Below are 20,636 nucleotides of genomic sequence, written 5' to 3'. Positions count from 1 at the left end.
GAAGTAACGCCTGTACTTAAAGAAATCTTAATTGGTTTATCGAAATATATATTATATATATAATACCATTAATATGTTAACAGCAAAATACCATTCTTGATACAGACAAGATGAATATATAAACTAGCTAAATGGTTTTACCATTTTATCTTTAGGAATTATTATCGCAATTTCAGTTTTGTTGATATAATGCACAATTTATGTTGTTCCAATTGATCGTAAAGTATAATGGTTTCTACTTTGTAAGGCGTGCAATATTTCGTATTTTCCGATGCTGTATGTTTTATTTTATTATGTTTTGGTTCAGTTTTCTTTATCATGCAATTTCTGTAACATCAAACACCATTGTTTCGAACTGCTGTCAGTGATTAGTTGCTACATTTACTGCATTTGCTACGAGTTAATTTTATTGAATGTTTAGTTAATTGTGTGTCACTCTCAACCAGTGGTTTCTACTTTGTGTGAAGAGTTTTGCATAGCAAAGGGATTTCTGATCGCGGTCTCCTAAACAAGACGAATCTAAAAATAAAACTTCTTATGTAGAAAAAAGGAAGTAAAATAAAACAAAAAACAAAACATGATGAACAACAGCAAATTCAAAGCGACGTGGAATGACTCTGGTGCACTTGTCTCGATTTAATCACTATTTATAATTTAAGTGGTATTTTTGGTTGTATTTTATTTGTTGTTTTTTTCGTTGTATTATGATAGCTTTTATCACCGACCCTTTGAAGTATTGAACATAAATCCAAATCTTATGGATCCGCACCCCACTTTCGTCAAAACTGTTTTACAAAACATAGGTTTATTTTGCAAAACTTTACCTGCAGTAGTAACCTGTACGACGGCATAATTTTAAGATGTTGCCAAACAATTACCTCGCTTTCTTTTCTTCAAGAGCTTTGCTTCTGTATTACAGGTGTGTTTAGGTCTGTTGTTGCGTCTACTAAGCTAATTGTTTAATGATTTGTACCTGAATTCCGAAAATGCAGAAGATTACTAAAGAAATCGATGGTGAAACTAACGCGGTAAGTGTTTTCGTTTACCTTTATCCTTTTATCAAAAAAAAAAGTTGTCAAAAATGATCAAACTATATCGTTTAACAGAATAAAAATGCGTTTGGCCTTTTATTGTTCGCCATATACAAAACTTTTGCTATTTTTGTTTTGTTTTCGAAACTGTAGTATCCTTCTGTATTTTTTGCACATTCAGAAACACATTTAGTATTGAAAGATCGCGATTAGACATTTGTATTTTCGTAAATCGTATCTTGTATCAGTTTTTAAAATGTGGTTTATGTTGGCTAAACTCAACAATGTTTATCCCCCTGAATAAATTGAAGCTCAGAAATCCTTATACACCAAGTAACAAACACCTAATAAGCTATTGTTTTTACGCTAATAATGCATTGTTACTTTGTAAGAACTTCTCGCTGGTAGTTTGACATATTAGGCGTAAATAACTGTGGTTTGTCTTGTAATAAGACCCAGACTCGAGCGCTGGACTATACCACAGGAAAGCATTTGAAACTTAACTTCACATTGATATATTGTTTTTTGGAGAAATAAGAACGTGTATGGCTGAAAAAATAAAGGAAGGCTTGGGCATTTTTCGAGGTGGTCCTAATCTAGTTTGACGCAGATTCAGAACCTTTAGCCCTTTATAAGCCTAAGGCCAGGCTTCCCTTCTTCTGACTTTAATTTGATGCTTTATGACAGAACCTGGGGAAAGGCTACACGTGCCAAGTTTGCTCTGCCGACTCGACGACGGATATCGAGATGCGCGAGCATCAGGAGTCCTACCCAGGGTTCGAAACGCTCAACTGTGGAAGTTGCAAGAGGCGCTTTAACAAATTGAGTAGGTGCAACGTAAAGGCAGGAGTGGGCAATCTATGGCGCATGTAACAACAGCGGTGCATTGGTTACCAATTTTATTAGTTTAACGGTTTATTTTGATGTCAATGACTTGACTTGAAGTTGACTTGCTTTTATAATGACTTGGCCTATAGGCAACTGATGACTTTGGGACTTGACTTGTAATTTTGGGGGGGGGGACTTGACTTTGACTTGAGTTTTGTTTAAAGACCTGTCTGGGACTTCTTTTTCTAAACGACGCCTATATTCCTGAGATAAAGGGTGTGCCCTATACAAATGTTCAGTTTACAGAAATAAATGATTAACTACTTTGCGCTACAAATAGGTAACATTTTTTGTCTTAAAACAGTAAGAGAGGTAAACTCTTTCACGAGCCGACGAGCAGGACAATAAATAGCCTTGTGCTTCCGAAGCATGTCACATATGCTCCATTTAAAATAGCTAACTAAATTGACCTACCCTATTAAAAATGTTTACTTTCGTATCTTTGCTAAAGCTATAGTTGAGTAGCAGTAATTTATACTATCAAAATGCAACCCTTCTTTTCCAATGTGTATAGCTGGTTTAATACAGCTTTTACGTTCCCCAGAGCTAGTGAACAAACAACAGAAGTCGCACACTGAGCGCAATCACCGCTGTCTTGTTTGCGAGAAGGCCTTTTTAACGCAGCAACATCTTTTGCGCCACCAAAAGCACAAGCATTTCAGGCAGAAGTCGTCGCAGGGTGGCGTAAGCGGCAAGCGGTTTGCCGCTAAGACAGCAGTCAAGTTTCACCAGGCGGTCCACGATAAAAACAAGAAGTTCAGGTGAGTATCGACGTTCGTTATAAAAACGGTGTAAAACATTTTTTAACTGTGTTATTTTACGCTGGAGATGTCCCCGACTGAGTTTTTTGGACATAATACATCTTCTATACTAATTTGTATTGTTGAGGTTTACTTCCATTAAAAAAATATCTTAGCGCTAAGTGCATCTGCTGAAAAGCGTTTTTATTCTAATTTCGCTGTGATGCTGTGGTGACGTCTATTGTGTTTATCGATCCCTGGAGTTTTTAGAGATATTATTTGTACTGTTTTTTATATTACAAAATATTTACATTTAAAAGTAAATATTTTTAGAACTGTAATGAGCTGATTTGGAATTTAAATTGCCAGAGAATTTTCTTGCAAAAGCAGAAAAACTCAATAAATATCGTAAATACACTTTAATGAAGAAATCTCGCTAAAAGCGGTTGGTTACATAAGGGATCGAATTTTTATGCATAGTGTGTTTACTTTTCTTCTTTATTTCCAGTGCAATAGGTTTGCTTAAAAAAAATATTTAAACAGTTTTGCACGCTCATTTGACTGGTGGTTATGTCCATTGGGTTCACTTAATTTTTATTTTTCTTGACTTTTCGTTTTTCTCTCAAATATTTCCCTGTTAGGGAAAGGTGTTTCATCTCTATCAGCTCATTTTAACAAATGCATTGGACAGGGCATCTTGTCTCTTTCAAATTTGCGCTCAATAAGGGATGCTCGCACGTATTTTTTAAAGCAACTATTATGGTATGATAATTTCAGGCCGAGCCAGAAACTGAAGATTCAAAACAAAAAATAATAGGGAATAATATTGTTTGACACCTATGATCAAGAATCAGTTGCAGGGCTTAGCTGATTTGTGGAGGCTGATGCTGGTTTGCGTTAGGCTTAATGCGGCTCCATTTGTTGAAGTTTCGTGTTCCGATCGCTCAGTCACCGCAATAGATTAACCGTGTCAGTCTTAATTCAATACAAACAGACTGACAATGAACTTATAGGAATAGCGTAAGTTCAAGTACTAATGGTCAGCATAATCGCTCTGTTTGTTACATTTTGTTAGTTAATAGAGTTGTCTCTGTTCCTGGCTTTTGTCAACCCCTTTAAAAACAACGCCTTCGATTATTTTCTGAGAGGCATGTTAACGGATGGTAAATAACGTCTCCGTGTTATTTTACAGTCTTAATGCTTTATGCTGACAACTGACAAATTGGGTTGTAAAACTTAGTTTCGAATAATAATAGCAGCAAACAATAAAAGCCCCCCACACAGTGTTTATAATAGGAAAATAAAGTATAGAAACTACGTTTTCAATTTCATTAAAATTTGCATGGTTAAACCATATTTTCCTAACCGCAGCCGTCAGCAAATTTGGGGCTACGAGCATACATTATTTTAGTTATTAGCCAGTTTTCCTAAAATAGGTTTTTTATTTGACTTCACAGAGGCGACCTTTAAAATGGTCAGAGAAGTGATGAAGGCACAAAGTATGAAAGCTCGGAAACCACTGGGCTAAGGTTATTTCTTGTTGCAAGCCCCCGCACAGGTGCCACATTTTTGTCACCGAATTTTATTTATACAACGACACAACAAAATGAGTGATTCAGGGTTACCTGTGCTGAGCTTTAAAATAGCCCTGCCCACTTGCAGAGAAAGTCATCAATTTTATTATTCTTAGTGGCGGTAAGATGTTGCTATTTCTGGAGCGATTTGACCTTACTGATGAACATATTGAAATTCCTCACAGATGTCACATCTGCGACAAGTCGATGGCAAGCAAGGCCTCGCTACGCCACCACGTGACCAACCACAGCGGGGACCGTCCCCACCGGTGCAGCACCTGCGAGAAGACCTTCGGCAAAAAATACCACCTGTTACGTCACGAGCGCCGACACTTCAAGAGATCCGGACCGACAGAGTCACACTTACCCGAGTACGTGCCCATTCGCTTTTGTATTGCACCGCTAGGGAAGATTTGAACCATTTTTTTAATCGAGAATATAAAACTGAGATAATATGTTTACAATCAAATCGAAAATTTGAAAGTTAATTTAACAACTAATATGTATCAAATTAGATTTTATTTTCCTAAACACATGTTTCTATAACAAGGTTGGCGAGTTTCACTTTTAGAAATTCTGCTATATAGCTAAAAAAAACGTGTTGGGAAACTGTCACATTTTGTAAAAAAAACCTTAATTTTAAATAAACTTATCATTAAAGCATAATAGTTTCACAATAAATTTTATAGTTAAATTATTTTCATTTCCTGTCATTATTCTATGCAAATGAACTTATATTATTAAATAGGCCTAATCCAAATCCACGTTTAGCAATAATTTGACTAACATATTTTGGGGAGTGTTCATTTAAATTGTTGACATAATTTTTTACCTTGCTTTAATAAACTTCGTTGGGATGCGTGGATTAATTTTGGGGCTTCAATCAAATGATTCTGTAAGACTTTATAATTGGATTACTTTTGGGGCTTTAGATCAACTGATTCTGTAAGCTTTTATAAAGGTCTCCAATTTATCGTATATACGTGTCGGTGTCGCCATGCAAGCAGTACGGGCTAGAAAAACAACTAGCCTGCAGTGAGGTTCGAACTCACAACCTCCGGCCATACCGGGACCGTCGCTCTATCAACTTGGCTATACACAGGCCCAGAAAGCAGCTAGTCAAGAAACAACTATATGTACGGCATTATTCCCATTTGTTATGCATTTTGCAAAATGGGTCGGATTAAGCATTTGAGCAAGCGCCAGTATTCTATATTTGCAAGAGTTTGCCAAAAAACATACTTCCGCTCCAGAATAAAATAAAATAACAACAAAAAGAATATATTTTAATTATTTTTTTCAAGTACCTCTGGCGATAAACCAACTACAACCCAGTGCAGCGAAAAGCAGCGGAACGGCGTCATTGTCGGCCACCCTTGTCCATTCTGTAACAAACGTTTCAACACCGAGCACAATTTAGAGCGCCATCAACTGACCGCGCACGCCCCGGGCGCCTCGGCCTGCCCCCTGTGCGCTCGGGAATTCCCCGGCGCCGAACCGCTACGTTTTCACCTGTTCCAAGACCACATCAAGAGAGATTGCGATTCGGCGGCAAAACGGCCTTCGAAAGCCGGGGGAAATATTTTGCGCGTTCGATCCGACTTTGACTTAAATGAGGCCAATAAAGGCTGTGAGAGTAAGACGCAAGAAAAAGGTTTTAAAAGTGGTTTAAACTTAAACATTGAATGCATAGACTTGACCACGTGCAGTAGCGACGATGACCTTGAAATTAAAAATGAAACTTTTTTTGACCTTGCGAACCAGCATTATGACGTACAGCCACGCCGCAACAATGGAACAAAGATTGACAACGAACTCCAGCATGTCACCAGCGATGATGACGTTTCGACCACGTGCGGAAGTGACCTTGAAGACGCGGCGGACGACCTTTGTAAAAATTCGAACGACCAAGTCAACACGGAGATTGCTCTGACGTGTAAGATTTGCGAGAAGCTAATGTCTTGCCGGGAATCGCTGAAGGAACACGAGGGACATCACTTGGCGATGAGACAACTGTGGTTGACGGGTTTGGCTGAAGATCAGGCCGGAAATGCTGTTTCCATGAAGTCATCAACTTAGCTTACGCAAATTTGATTCTATGTGAAATCTGAGAATGCAATATGTGAGTAATGAGTATAGTGTCATTGTGCTTATGCCCTTACGCTTTGAAACAGCATGCCTTATACTTGAATACATATATATAAGTATAGTGTGCTTCGGTATAGCAATAACGCAATGTTGGTAGCCTTCTATCAAAAATAAAGAAAAAGGATAACAGAAATAAAATTGTCGATAACCCTCTTTATTTTTTTACTTCAAAATAAAGAAAAAAATAATTTCTACCTTTGCAAAGACAGGTTCATATTAAAATATACTATTCCTTATACGTTTTCATCCTTATTCATTAATTTTGTAGACGCTTCTGAATACGTTCAATTTGTTTCACATCATTAAAACCTCTTTGCTCCGGATTTTGGACGCCTTTTGTTGCCTAAGCTTTCACCTTATAAATTGTTATTGACTGTTCTAAAGTGTGTAAACTACATTTATCCGCCTTGAAAAACCTCTAACATACTAAGGTCTACAAGAGTAAAATTCTATTTCAACCAATAAATTAGGCCTTTTTTGGATAAACGTTTAATCGATGAGCCCAAGAAAATTGTCTTCAGTAGCCGACAAAGAGGAAAAATCAAAGTCGCTGCTGTCTTCATCTAGAAGTCCCTGATCTCCGGTACGCCGCCCGTTGCCTTGCAGTTTAGATTGAATTATTTCTTCACAGGGATTTTGTCGACAAAACTCGCAAATTCCTAAAAAAACATACAAAGTATAGATTTGTCTAACAATGTGTACTATTTGTTCAACGAAAAATAGACAAGAAAAAACATATATTCAAAACTAGCAGTGGAAGGAGCAAGAAAAACCGCCAATCCAGTACTTGTGTTGGTGGCATTTACTCGAGTTAACTACTATTGTTTACGACATCCCCATTAGTTTTTTAATCAATAGCCGAGGCATGGTTTCAGTCAAATGGTCTTGTCAAATTTAAATAGAAACGGTGACTATTTCTACCTAAGACACTTTTTCCCACACCCGATAAAACTCGAAGTAAGAACACTTTCCCCACTGGAACAAGATATATTAAAATCTTATTTTCTATATGAACATTATTAGTTTAAAAAACTAAAATCGTATTGTTTTGTTCAAGCTACTCTTACGAGTTTTTGGGAAGTCGATTTGTTATTGTTATGTCATATTTGCACAAAACAGTTTTCTTTGTTGGCATAAAAATCTTAAGACGCAAATGGATCTTGAACCAAAACTTTGAGTTCGTTCTACAATACTCAATTTTTAAAATGCAACGCTGAATATCGTACATCGGCTTCGATCCGATACTATCGTACATGCCTACTATGAACCATTCTTACCTCTGTTTAGTCCCCGGTAGACCTTACAATTTTCGTTTTTCATTAGCTCGCAGTTGGCCACGAACAAAATCTAAAACACGTAATACATATCTGTTAGAATTGACTATAACATCAATGAGCGGACCAATTATGTAACGTCATATATTCATCCCTAGTGTGAATTTTTTTTTTAAGTTTCAAGCGCGGATTTGAAACTTGACGTAACAATCGTATTTTGTGTTTTTATCGTCAGCGGTTGAATTGATGCATAAACGAGCAACTAGCTAATCTTTTATTATGGGTAATCTATTTTGCTCAATGGGTCAAGTAACATGCTTAATCAGTAAACCAAAAATGTGCGGAAATGTTCCCGAAAAAATATTTATTTTTATTTTTAAGCTTCACTGAAGTAGTATAACATTGTTTAAAACACCGAGGTATGGGCTTAAGTACATTATATCCAATAAAACCAATCTAAACCAAATAAATCACGTTTCAGTTTGGGGTGAAATTTCGCATACATTTATACTGGATCAAGTTATAAGCACACTTCAAAATCTTAACAGTACAGGTCTTTTTAGCTTTGAGCGAGACAAAACTCAAGACTAAAGGCTACAATTCCCTATTATACCTCACAATGTGTTATGAGCGCTTTGTGCTATTTTCCACGACTACCGTACAACGAACACGTATCGTCTTTATTTGGATGTCATTCAGCAATGTTGAATAATAATATAGCGTCTCAAAAGCTTGAACTTTTAATGAGGTTGTACTCTATTTTTCTTAGGAGGGGAATTGTGTTTCAATATCTGCTTAAGGGGCCCGCGTGATGAAATAGGTTAATGGTTAATAACCACTGGCCTAGAGAAAAACCTATGGCGGAATATCACCTTAATGCAAATTCATCACTTACATCATATTTCCATGTTCTGCAACATAAATCGCCACATGATTCGGTGCTGAAGCGCTTCTTTGAATGTACAGTAGCACTTCCTATGCAAAAACACATACGATTCAGGACCAAGTTTCAGTTATGTCTGTTTTGTTATGCTTGCTTTATTTAACTATGACTTTGACTTATTTAATGTCAGGTTGAAAGTTTTAAATTTAGGACGTTTTCTGATTTTTTTTTTGTAAAAGGTTTTCACGCGACTTCATTGGGTCGAACGGTAAAGTCGTGCGACTTTTTTGTAGTAAGCACTTCGATTACGTGTTATGTTTATAGCCAGGAAACAGGATTTCAAAAGTTGTTACTACTTTGACAAACGTACCGCATGCCTATATAGCCTATGTTTGAGTCTAAATAACCTATGTTAAAGTCTAATAAATTTGGAAGATTATATCAAGGAATCTACACAAACTTACCAAGAACCAACACAACTATCGCCAGGACTATCTTGAGAGCCATTTACTTCTTTTTGCAGTTCGTGAAGTGAATTCAGTTACAAGATACGTCAAATTTTAGAAAAAGTGTAGAAGAATCTGTCAGAATCACATTATGGAAGTTATTGAAACAGAAAACGCTGATTTCAAAAGTTCAGTTTTGGTTTTCAAAGTAATTGATTTTTTATTTTCTAGCCTTTTTCGTGGTAATTTTATTAAAACTCCAGTACTAGTAAAATAACACGAAGTGGAGGCAGGGTTATTCATTTCAGTATGCCTATTTGCAAATGACTGATTTTTATTTCGATTTGCACATTGTCCATTTTAAACAAAATTGTAGAACAAAACAGCCGCAGGACTTGGTACTATGCCAAACTACGAAAACGAATTTCATAAACTAACTGTCAAGTTAACGACAGAGCTGTACCTACACAATTCAGTCAGTCAGTCAGTCAGCCTATTTTAAACTCTAGTGGCCGTCACAGCATACTGAATAGACAACTCTAAAAGAAAATCACGACCTAAGCTCAATACAGTTTAGTTCTAGTTAGGAATTTTACCAGAAGTAAAAAACGTTCCCAATACTTTATTTAAACTCTAGTGACCGTCACAATATACTGAATAGACAACTCTAAAAGAAAAGCACGATCTGAGCTCAATATAGTTTAGTATTGTTTAGGAATTTTACCCAAAGTTTAAAAAAACTTCCGAATAGACATTGTGCCGCTCGTTGTCTTACAACACGCACGGAATGTTAGAAACAATGCACAGAGTTCCTTCAATACATGACGGTGTGCAGTATTGTTCGCTGCTGCCGTTTCTGTAGTCTTGACGCAGTACATCGTAAACTTTTTCAACTTGTGGCACACAAAGAAAATGAAAAGCGCGGTACATTAAGAACACGATAATATAATTACTTGATAATAATAAGTAAAAAATAACATATTGTAAATGCAAGTTTCGCATACTCTCGCTCAAACAGTATTCCTGTAATACGAAATAGACGATTTTCTAAAACTCCAAAAATATTCGACTTGCGGAGTTTCGAGAAATCAACCGCCCCCCCCCCCACCCCCCCCGTTTGCTACTATCCAATTTCAGTCATACTGCAGTTGTTTTGAGATCTTTGAAGTGATATTTGGAAAACGTTGCAAAACTTATACCGAGGTCAATTTGTGACGTGCAAAATTTTACAGAAAGAACTAAAATTGTTAACCATCAGCGTATAACTTTTAAATGTACAAAATTAGTTTCTATGTTGCACCAGTATGGTAGTTAGTTTATTTCTTTAAGTCTGGCTTTACCATCTGTTCAAAACATCCATACTTCGACAACTGCAGTTGCGTTCGACGATGTTATCTTTAACACTTTAAAGCTGTAACCTGCAACACATTTTGATTTGAAATAAGCAAAAACACCAAACATAATAGGTGAGTTTATTTGCACGATTAAAATACAAGCAAGATATGAGGCGATATGTCACGATAAGCGTAGTATAGGGGAAACCATTGAAGTGGCAATGGCTTTGCTAGAATTTCGAAAAATCAACTTGACAAAAAGTTGTATGAGCATGAGCAGCATTAAAGCGGTGTTCGCAATATATTTGCATCGTTTCACTCAAGGATCAAGCGAAAAAGCATGCATGTGCTATTGTTGCAAAACTACAACACGCCGTAGGAAACACAGCACTTAATTGTACGAACCACAAATTGAAAATCAGGCACGCTACACAGAAAAACAGGAGGTTCGTAACAAAACATTCGTTGAAGTAGAAAAATTAAGATGATAAAACGATGACGGATACACCAATCAAAAAGGAAATGTGTGTGACTGATATTGCAAAACAGAGTTGTGATCAGGACCTTCAGTTTTGTTAGTTCTGTATTTTTTTATGGCGTGAATTTTGCCTGAATACTTGACAAACATCAGGCTTAAACGATAATTCAATCCTGCACCACTTAAGCTGGCAGTGATACAACGTGCACGATGCGCCGCATTTAATTTTCAACGCAGTGATTCTTATTATCGTTCTCATATAGTTAATGAAAGAAAGAGCAACAATATGACACGCTACAGCGAGTAAATGCTTGGTTGGATATAGATACAGACGTGTGTTGCAAAAAAAGATCAGATGATAAATAGAAAGACGCGGGCAGAGTGATTATGATGTCACAATGGAAACCTGGGTGAAAAAGGCAACTTAGCAAACCGATACATTGCTAAATGTGTGGCGATTTTGTTTCGTCAATAAGACCAGTGATTTCTTCATCTTTGTATTGGTGATACAGAATACTTGAAACGTAATTTTAAAAAATGTAAAAAGGTTCTCCAATTTTATAACAGTGCGCGATGTGAGTTTATCTAAGGATGAAAAAGTGGACTTAAAAGATGTCGGTACAGCAGTTTTTGCTAATATTTTGTTTTAATCAAGTGATTCCCAACTTGTCACTCAGCCTATCAAAAAGGTTAAAAATACACTCGTTAACATTCTCCTTATACTCATTACAGATGTGTTGGGATAACAAAGAAAGTTTAAACAAAACAAATCAATGTTACTTTTGCACAAAACGTATATTTCGCTGTATGTATCATTCAATCATTTTTTTAATATTAGCTTTTTTCATTTCGATGGGATTATATCAGGGATTTTATATTTAGAATGAAAGACTGTTACATAAAGCATCCTTAATACAAGTAGCACACGACTACAGACACAAAGATAAAGCAATAAACTACTAAGGCTACAAAACAACACAGTTGCACCTACACTTATACAGTTACAGAAAAATGTGCACATAAACCAAAAAATAGGACTGAATGAAGTGGTGTGTGTAAAATAAGGATTGAAAATTTGTTTTGCTAAATGTTGAATCGAATAGATAGTAAATATATTAAATTTATAAAATATTTTTTGCTATAAAACAAAATTGGCACCAATGAATGGCAAGTAGTATGTTTTACCTTGTTTGAAAATTGGTATTGAAAAATTGGGGTATTAGAAAAATCAGTTAATATATTGGACATTTAGCGTTCGTTAAGTTTAAAAATATGTCCAGAACATCAAGTGCCGCTAAACTCAGAACATGTTTTAAGCGCTCAACTGAAGCAATTTGTCTCACTTGTTTTTGTTTACAAAAATAGAAGGTCTTAACACAATGATAAAACACAATACACATAGCCCTTAGTTAGAATGCCGGATCTGATCGAACCAATGCTGAAAGTATCTAAAATGCTGCACACAAAACGCAAAACATTCGGCAGATTTAGGGATTTGCATGAGGGCGACTTTGGGTTATATGATATTTTTTTTCTCGGAAAATAGTTAAAAAATTAGGAAATAAGCAATATCCGTTAAAAGTTTGGCGAATATGTTTTCAAAGAAACAAAACAAGCTAAGCATTGAGTTACAAACACGATAAACAAAAATTGTAAAACAGTTCAGCAAAACATGTAAAATGTCGTGCGAAACGCCCAGACCTCCAGTCCCAAATCAAAAATCCATAAAAAATCCTAAAAAAAGCACAACAACAGCCCGGTCTCAGATGCTGGTCGACTTCCTCGACTTTTTGTTGCTCTTCGGCGCGAGAAAGAACTTCCTGGTGAGCATCGAAAGAAAGCAGGGCATCTGCTTCTTGCCCATCGCGTCACGCGAGCTCGTGCGAGACACGTGACGCTGAGATACCTTGTGGTTGACGGCGGTCATGACGTCAACGATGTCGACCGGTTCGCGTTTTTCCTCTGCGCAAAAAAAAGAGAATGGTTTAAACCAGGGATGCGGAGTCCCCTAGTCCAAAAAGTTGACTAAAGTCCGACTCCGGCCAAATGTTGGATTTCGGGATTTCGTCGAGTCCCGAGTTCGGTTGCGACCCTACAGCATGTATTCTACTCATTTACGCAACTAATTAAAAGTGGATTTTTAGCAATCCCCTCTTAGGGGTGTTATATAATTAAACCACTAACAAAACATGGTTGGAAAATATTCCACCGTATGCTTTTCCGCTTTTAGAATTTACAGTTGGCGGCAAATTTAGTTTTAAAATTTGGTACTGATCATGCGCACGTCGGACCCTGCTAGTTTTACGAAGTCTTAATCGAGTCCCGAGTCCGACTCCACAACCCTGGTTTAAACCAGCGGTTCTCCGCCAGGATGCTGTTTCTGACGCTCCAAGGGTGCCGAGAAATATTTTAAAATTCCAATTTTTGGCCTATTTGTACGATACAACAACTTTTTGTGTACAATTAGAATGCAACAAACAGTGGAGGTTTTTCTTTAACAGTTCATGTGTGCTGTTTCAATTTCGTTTATTACGACGTTTCAGTTAACCCCTTGACGAAAATGTCAGTAAGGGTGCAGCGAACTATATATTTTTTTTAGGGTGCCAAGAGAATTACTGCAGGTTTAAAGGCATAGTCAGTGGTCATTAAGTTTTTTTGTCAAGAGAAAAACAATATAAGATATGAACGAGTCCGGATCAAGCACCACCCCCAGCGACATGTTCCCCAAAGATATGTTTGCCAACATTGCTTATAAAAAAATGATAACTGTAATGACTTGGGGCAACTGTAATGACGAGGGACGAAAATTCAATTCAGTATCGTTTATTCATAAACACTTTAATATTTTAACAAAACAAGCACGAAAAGTTATTTAACAAACGTATTAGTTAGCTTTACACAAAGGTCACTTAGAGTAGGCACACTGGCAACGTAAACATAATGTAAATTAAGTGTGGTTTCTAATTCATTGCATAATTTTTATTTTACTTTAGTTTATTGTCTTAGGTTTTGTATATTCAATAGTTATGTAATGTACTAGTGCTAAACCGGTATGCCTACAAAACGGTTTGTTGGTACTGGGATGAGCGTTATAATGTGGCACCTATACGCAATAAAGTCTACCTGATTTCATAAAACACGCCTATATACTCATATGCAGTACAAACTAACAGTTAACCTGGTAAACTTTGTTTAACGAACAACATGCGGATTTCGCTTTGAAGCTGTTTAAGACTTTTAATCGCACAATAAAATCTTGACGACTTACAGTGTTACGAATTGCAAAAAAAAGATTAAGGGGTCCAATGAAGCACGTTAAAAATATTATGTTAAATTGAATAAATTATTTCTACCGTCTTTTTGCGTAAATTTAGTTCTGCGTAAGATTTTTATTTTGGGCATGGGTGGTAATTTATTACTAGTCCTACGTTTGTTTTTTGTACAGAAACTGACGATGCCTTATAGGCGAAATATACATTTTTGTAAAATTTTTAGAAATTATTTCATGTTTTATCTGTTTTTATAAACAGTTTTAAAATCATCTTATACGAAAAAAAGAAATTATTTTTACAACTTTATGTCTGCGGAAGATTCCTTACTTCCTAACTATAGTTTTTCTTTGGCATCAAAAAATGTAGTTACCTGTATTTGTTTACTTATAAAAACTTATAACTTATTTTAAGGAAGCAAATACCATTAAAGGTTACCATTCTATAAAGTTTGCCATTTTTCTTATATTAACGACGCCAATTGTTTTCGGGTAGCAATATACAAATAAAATTACATGGTGTTTACCTAAGGGCGCGGTGTATAGCGATTCAGAACTATGCAATATAAAACTGCACCCTTCCAATGCCAATACCAAGGCCGCATACGTTGGAGGTACAACAAAAGCGCCCCTAGGCATTTCGCTGTCAGGACAACAAAAGCGATGGCGCAATTGAAGGATTAGTCGCAAACAAGCTATTTCGCCACCCTCGCTCTACCTTTAACAACACCCCAATAAAACAGGACGACAGGCCGTGTCGGTTCCTTCATTGCGCACAGGGTTCCCGAAATCGCTAGTAAAATTCTCGTAAACAACTAGAAAGCAAACAAACACCAGCGGGTGGAGGGATGGCGTTTTCTGGCGCAATCGCGAATGGCTGCGGTTTCCGATAAAAAGAGGATTTGTGTTTTGGTGACAGGCGGCCATTTAACACACAGGTTTATATCTGGTCAGATTGACAAAAATGTGCATGGGCTTAAGCATGTCAATCTTGCGTTACTTGCAACGGCCAATACACACGGTGGTAAATAGTGTTAACACAATCTAATAAATGAGGCGACTTTCCAAGCTTGTAGTTACCTTAACAACAAAAAAGGACATATTTTTCGGTTAACAAAAAAACAAAAAAACGTTATATGCAAATACAATGGCCATAAATGTTAACAACGCGGTTGATACATAAACTTCAAAGGTTGTAGTTCTAATGTTTTGTGTCACAGTGGGAACACTATGAGAAGTTGCATACTTCAGAAACAACAAACAGTCTTTAATAATAAATACACAGTCAAGACCGCAGAACGTTTTGGAGTTTATGGGTACTTTGCAATACGGTCATTATTTATTTAACAACGAATGGTTTTTAAACCTTTCATTTTGCGACAGTTTACGCTTCTGTGTTGATAAACACAACCTTAAATTTTTCAACTTTATTGAAAAATACCTATCGTAGTTTATTAAAAAACAGTTTAAATCTAATGACTCAAGTTCAAGGTTAAAGAACATTCTTCAGCTTTTGCTTTACTCACACAAAAACAAACAGTAAAGCATGTTATGGGGACAAACCGAGAAAAACTCGAACAAAGAGTCGTCACGTTTTACCTTGCACATTGAAAAACAGTTGCTCCATCACGTCGGTGAACTCCTGGACGTACCAGGAACCGTATAGAGTGTCGCGGAACGAGTAGAAACCTGAGGGTACCAAAAAATAACAGGTGGTCAGGTGGCGAAAGCGATAGAGACTTGCATTGCGCAGTGTTGTGTTATGCACAGCGCACTGGCGATCAATATTTTATGACGATTGCTCAACGCTTCGAAACAGTACGGATTAGTATGTGATTGACAAGCTGTATAGGGGTATGCTAATGAGTTGGAAACGTCGTTCTGTGTAGTTTTATTGCCAGTTACGACGCTATATTCGTACGTAAAATAAATGATTAAACTGTTGAGGCATGCTAGGTTAAAGCTAAACTCCCACTTGAAAGTAAAAATTTAGGCAAGAATTAAAGATTTACACTTCAATGATTTTCAATATTTATTATGTGGGGAAATTATTTCCTTAAACATACTAGCATTACCGTCCCACAGTTGACAATAAAATCTTTAATGTAATCATGTCTAAAACTGCTAGACAAGCGATGGATATACCAAATTAAAATGTTTTTTGAGGCGCATTAAGTGCAGTTTAAAAATCTATCCAACGAAATATTTCCATTAAATAGGAAAAATAGCAGTTCTTGATGCAGTAATATACAGTTACCCCAAAAGCCATACCTTCAGCTACAGAGTAGCAAAACAAGAAGTCAGACCCCGAGGGTATAGTGGGGGCCGGGCCGCTGTCCACCATAATGAGGTGGGGGTCAGTAGCTGTCTCATCACCTGCTGCATCCACAACATCGCAAGCTGGTTCCACGGCCATTTCGTAGTCAGTTCCCCGACAGGCCTATTGTTGAAACGAAAAACATCAATGATACTCCTAATATATATATATATATATATATATATAATTACATATATATACTTTTTTTAACATTAAGGGCTATTTGTAAAATGCAAAACACATGATAGTGAACTGAATAACAGATGTAAAACTTGAATCGAAACTTTTGATAGATCTGGGGTGGCTTTCTATTTCCCAGATTCTATTGGCAAACCTTTTATTGAGTAGCAATAACATAGACAGTTAAACGTTATGCTAATCTATATAGTATAGTTTTACAAAAACTTTCAATGCTGACGATTGCTGTTTGACAGCATTGATAACTACAAAGATGATTGTATCTTATTTAAGATTAAAGGCTATCATGTTGCAAAAAGATAAGGAAATGCACATTAATTTTACATTAATATGTCAACTTACTGAGTTGAATTTAAGCAATTTACAACTTTAACACTAACCTGTTAAGTAAACACATCTCACAACTAACAATGCGCTAACCAAGATAACATTATATCTTTGCAAAACATTAATAAAAACATAAATACCTATTTGAAATTAATGGCATGCTGTGTTTGTGATTAAACAAATGCTTGTTGAAAACACACAAAAGTCAAGTACTTCCAAGCAAACTGACCAAGATTTCGGAAACACGAGGCAACAGCATGTGGCTTATCAAACTCGAATATGCCAATATTGACAAAGCTTTGACGTCAAAACCTCGTAACCTTGTGTATGTCATTAAACCACTAATGTGTTTGCTACCTGAAACATGAACACTTTGGGTTTTCCCGCAAGGCTATTGCATTTGTCTCCTCGGAACTTGTCCACCAGTTGCTTGATTTGAATAATTCCATCTGTTCCGTAAATGCAACCATTGTCACCGTGGCTCAAAATGGCGAACACAAAACAATCGGATTCTGAATGGTCTATCTTTGCGTATTTGTCAACCACCTAAATGCAATGTGTTTTTTAAACAACTTAAAAAAAGCGAAAATTTAATAACTAACAACTAAAAACACAGTAACATATATCCATCACCTTATGGGCCATAACTAATAAGCCTAAACAATAAAAGTTCTTACCTCATGCAACTCTATACACTTTATGTCTTTCAGAACTTTAACTTGGAAGCCAAGTTTCTGAAATATTCTTTGAAGATTTCTTGCATCAATGTCGGTGCCCACCCTTTTGTTCATTCCTGAAATTAGGATTGGCTTTAGCAGGCATTGAAATTTCACATCCTTGCATAATAACTATGATAACCAGTAGAATGTCCATATTTAGTTTTACAATTTACAATCGTAAATTTACGCAAATTACACCAACCTGTACACCAGTGAAAGCTTTCATTGTTTACAATGACTGCATGGCCCCGATTTGGAAAGTCCATTTTGTAGTGCTTGATGCAAGAGGTCTGTGGTGGAGTTTTCCTCTTTGAAAAGAATCCAGAGTCTCCGCTGCTGCCAAAGGCATCCACGTCAACCTTGTTCTCCTCTTTGTTATTGTTGTTTGAATTGCTGGCCTCGGGTTTGCTGGCGAAAAGCAGCGACCCGGCAGACTTGGCATCGGTTACAGTGGTATTCACACTCATTATTTATTGTTTAAAATAGCACCTTGTAAAAAAAAACTGTTGAAAAAATGTTGGTATTCGACAAATTCAAATTTTGAACAAAAACAATTTTTTTTAAAACAAACTTAGATACAAAATAGGAAATCACTGTCTTGCATTCACAAACTACAACGCGACACCACAGTGAGAATTTATCTAAGTTGATTTATTTTCATTATTCTCTACGGCAGTTTGAGCATTGGCAGTAAAAATTTCACGGAGGTTGAACTTTTTGTGTCGGACATAGTCGTAAACCACAGACATGACACAGACGTTCTTAATTACATTCACAAGCACAGTTATGTTAGTGGATCGGCAGTTGTACTTCCAGTCTGGAACAGCAACTTCGGCGCTGTCGCATACTGCCTCAACCACGACATGCATTCCTAGATGATCACAGTTTCTACCTTTGTAGAGAATGTTAAACTCCTGCACAAAGTCTTCTCTGTCTTTCAGTTTGTCATGCAGAGCTGAGAAGGCATCGGGGAAATAGCTTTCAACCTGTTCCTTAATGTCCACCAAGTGGGCCTTGCACGAAATGTCAGCAGGGTGAAGTCGAAGTACACTTCGAGCAAGCGGAATTCCATCGCTTGAGTTTGAGCTCACTTTCTCAATCAGTTCTTGCACGAATTTACTTGGCAAGAGTCCGTTAAATTTCACGAAAATCATGTTGTTACAGCCGCTTTTGAGGCCTAGAAATCGCTGCTGACTACTTTTAACTTGCTCTTTTAAACCTTGAACTTCCTTGTCCAGGGCGGCTTTGATGTCAAGTTCTTCTTCTTCGTCTTCACTTTCTTCCTTTTTTATGGAGATTTCTGAAACTGTTTCCTTAATTTTATCTTTGGCATATAAATTGTCAGCAAAGAAGTTGAAGATTTGAAAAGTGTCGTTGCGACAGAAGCGTTCTTTGCCTCGGTCGTGGGTCACTAAAACGCCAGTACAGCCACAAGTCAGTTCATTGTATTTTTCCTTAAAGCGTTTGTTGCTATCCCAGGAACCCTGGTATTTTCGCTTTCCCATTGCATAAACTAATAAAATTCAAGGCAAAATTAGGGTTTTTGCAAAGGCAAAATGAATGTGTTTTCAATTGTTTTTTGTAATTCTTGCGGCAATGGTATAGAATCCTACCACATTTTGAGGCGAGGGTTTATATTGCTAACATTATTTGGGTTCGGGTTGCTCAAGTATTATTATTATTATATTTATTTTTCTATATTTATTTATTTATTGCAAATCCATTTTTGACAACTCGTTTCGCTGCTGTAAAAAAATGTGTTGGAATTCTACACCAGGGCAATTTTTGCTTCTAGTATGTCATATGGCCAAAACTCCTGCATTTAATTAAATGTTAAAAAAAATAAAGAACAAAATAATATACGTTTCGAAAAACGCATAATTCGTTTATGTTTGGAGTTACTGCAATTAACGCTAAACTGTTATCAAATAAGCATCACAAAACAATACTTCGCTAATCAATTTAATGTCCAACTGGCAAATGGACAACAACAAAGTCCAGCAGACTAAAGGTTTACCCTTGCCTTACACAAACATAGGAGCATTTCTTTCTTCTATCTTTGGAGGAATTTACGCAACTTAACATTTACAACGTACTATATCATATTGGATGGCGGGACAAAACGTATCAAATAATAGATTTATTTCTGCATTTAGTGTTTCACAAATTAAATAAAGAATATCTGAAATAAAATCTTACTCAAACTACCCTTTTATTAAAGAGGAATTAAACAAAAACATGCTGGAACTTTTCTTTGTGTACTACAAGTATTTATGAATTGTTTCTAATTATAAACAAAAACAACGTGTGCATTCAGGTAGGCACTTTATGCCAGTAAATGGGAAAAAGGGCAAGATGTCACATAGAATACTTATATTTTTTTTAAATGATTTCTATGTTTTTTTGCCGCCTAATTGTGTTTTCCCCGCGAAAATGCTTAGTCTTATACTCTGTTGAATTTTGCACGGAACAAAGTTTTGAAAACTTTCAAAATGATGTTTTTGGGCGAATTTGACCCTTTGGAATATCGAAAATGTCGGACATGTCTCCCTCACCGTAGGCCTATTTTCTTAACTGAACTACCTTGTGTCCCATTCGACCCAGTTAAACACCCAGGACGCGCGGCAACCCCAGATCCACCTGTAACACCCCCAAGACCCATTTCACCCCCAGGCCCGATTCTACACCCAGACCCGAACAAACCTTATATAGAAAATAATGTGGTTTCCAATCCTATCAATGAAGCTTCCCATGCAGGGCTGTTACCAGGAACCAAGCATTGCTCTGATATAAAAAATAAAGTATACATATTGCACATTTTTATATTGTTCTTGTGAAGTATATTGTACTTTGTTTCCATTGTAATTATTATCATGATATACAATTTTAGTGGTTTCAGTCCTATCACAATGCCAGATGTCATTTGGATGAGTTGTCAAAATCAACAGCAACAATAAAATTACTTTATTCGGAAAAATATGGTTTGTTCATTGTAAAGTTATGCAAATAGC

General features: G+C 36.5%; 4 protein-coding genes across 4 annotated transcripts; 1 reads left to right on the top strand and 3 right to left on the bottom strand.

The window, feature by feature from the left end:
• The first annotated feature begins 919 nt into the window (after positions 1-919).
• LOC146137766 (uncharacterized) lies at positions 920-8,188 on the top strand. The gene is made up of 5 exons (XM_083393605.1): positions 920-1,028; positions 1,719-1,857; positions 2,464-2,680; positions 4,419-4,604; positions 5,538-8,188. Exons 1-5 carry the CDS (start codon positions 987-989, stop codon positions 6,310-6,312), a joined length of 1,359 nt encoding a protein of 452 aa, XP_083249731.1. The 5' UTR covers positions 920-986; the 3' UTR covers positions 6,313-8,188.
• On the bottom strand, positions 6,871-9,118 carry LOC146137765 (uncharacterized). Its single transcript, XM_083394431.1, has 4 exons — positions 9,003-9,118; positions 8,551-8,630; positions 7,659-7,728; positions 6,871-7,040 (listed from the first exon to the last, which is right to left on the bottom strand). The coding sequence occupies exons 1-4, from the start codon at positions 9,043-9,045 to the stop codon at positions 6,871-6,873; spliced, it is 363 nt and encodes a 120-aa protein (XP_083250557.1). The 5' UTR covers positions 9,046-9,118.
• A 1,324-nt stretch (positions 9,119-10,442) lies between these two features.
• On the bottom strand, positions 10,443-18,135 carry LOC146137764 (caspase-6-like). The gene is made up of 6 exons (XM_083393314.1): positions 17,828-18,135; positions 17,584-17,699; positions 17,264-17,452; positions 16,336-16,504; positions 15,664-15,753; positions 10,443-12,758 (listed from the first exon to the last, which is right to left on the bottom strand). Exons 1-6 carry the CDS (start codon positions 18,090-18,092, stop codon positions 12,559-12,561), a joined length of 1,029 nt encoding a protein of 342 aa, XP_083249440.1. The 5' UTR covers positions 18,093-18,135; the 3' UTR covers positions 10,443-12,558.
• On the bottom strand, positions 18,129-19,647 carry LOC146137763 (THUMP domain-containing protein 1-like). The gene has a single exon (XM_083393315.1). The coding sequence runs from the start codon at positions 19,128-19,130 to the stop codon at positions 18,267-18,269; it is 864 nt and encodes a 287-aa protein (XP_083249441.1). The 5' UTR covers positions 19,131-19,647; the 3' UTR covers positions 18,129-18,266.
• Positions 19,648-20,636: the final 989 nt, after the last annotated feature.

The sequence above is a fragment of the Ascidiella aspersa genome, chromosome 7 (assembly GCF_963924565.1).
Source record: "Ascidiella aspersa chromosome 7, kaAscAspe10.2, whole genome shotgun sequence".
NCBI classification, from domain to species: Eukaryota; Metazoa; Chordata; class Ascidiacea; order Phlebobranchia; family Ascidiidae; genus Ascidiella; species Ascidiella aspersa.
Note: the sequence above shows the minus strand (reverse complement) of the source record. Positions and strands in the feature narration are given on the sequence as shown.

Bases quoted from the DNA above. Each gene is read 5' to 3' on its own strand.
- LOC146137766 (XM_083393605.1), top strand. From the start codon at position 987: ATGCAGAAGATTACTAAAGAAATCGATGGTGAAACTAACGCG. The intron at 1,029-1,718 runs GTAAGTGTTTTC...GCTTTATGACAG, and splicing joins TCGATGGTGAAACTAACGCG to AACCTGGGGAAAGGCTACAC. The intron at 2,681-4,418 runs GTGAGTATCGAC...AATTCCTCACAG, and splicing joins GATAAAAACAAGAAGTTCAG to ATGTCACATCTGCGACAAGT.
- LOC146137765 (XM_083394431.1), bottom strand. From the start codon at position 9,045: ATGGCTCTCAAGATAGTCCTGGCGATAGTTGTGTTGGTTCTTG. The intron at 8,631-9,002 runs GTAAGTTTGTGT...GTTTTTGCATAG, and splicing joins GATAGTTGTGTTGGTTCTTG to GAAGTGCTACTGTACATTCA. The intron at 7,041-7,658 runs GTAAGAATGGTT...ATGTTTTTTTAG, and splicing joins CTACCGGGGACTAAACAGAG to GAATTTGCGAGTTTTGTCGA.
- LOC146137764 (XM_083393314.1), bottom strand. From the start codon at position 18,092: ATGAGTGTGAATACCACTGTAACCGATGCCAAGTCTGCCGGGTCGCTG. The intron at 17,453-17,583 runs GTAAGAACTTTT...CATTGCATTTAG, and splicing joins AGTGTATAGAGTTGCATGAG to GTGGTTGACAAATACGCAAA. The intron at 16,505-17,263 runs GTAGCAAACACA...TTTCAACAATAG, and splicing joins CCAAAGTGTTCATGTTTCAG to GCCTGTCGGGGAACTGACTA.
- LOC146137763 (XM_083393315.1), bottom strand. From the start codon at position 19,130: ATGGGAAAGCGAAAATACCAGGGTTCCTGGGATAGCAACAAACGCTTT.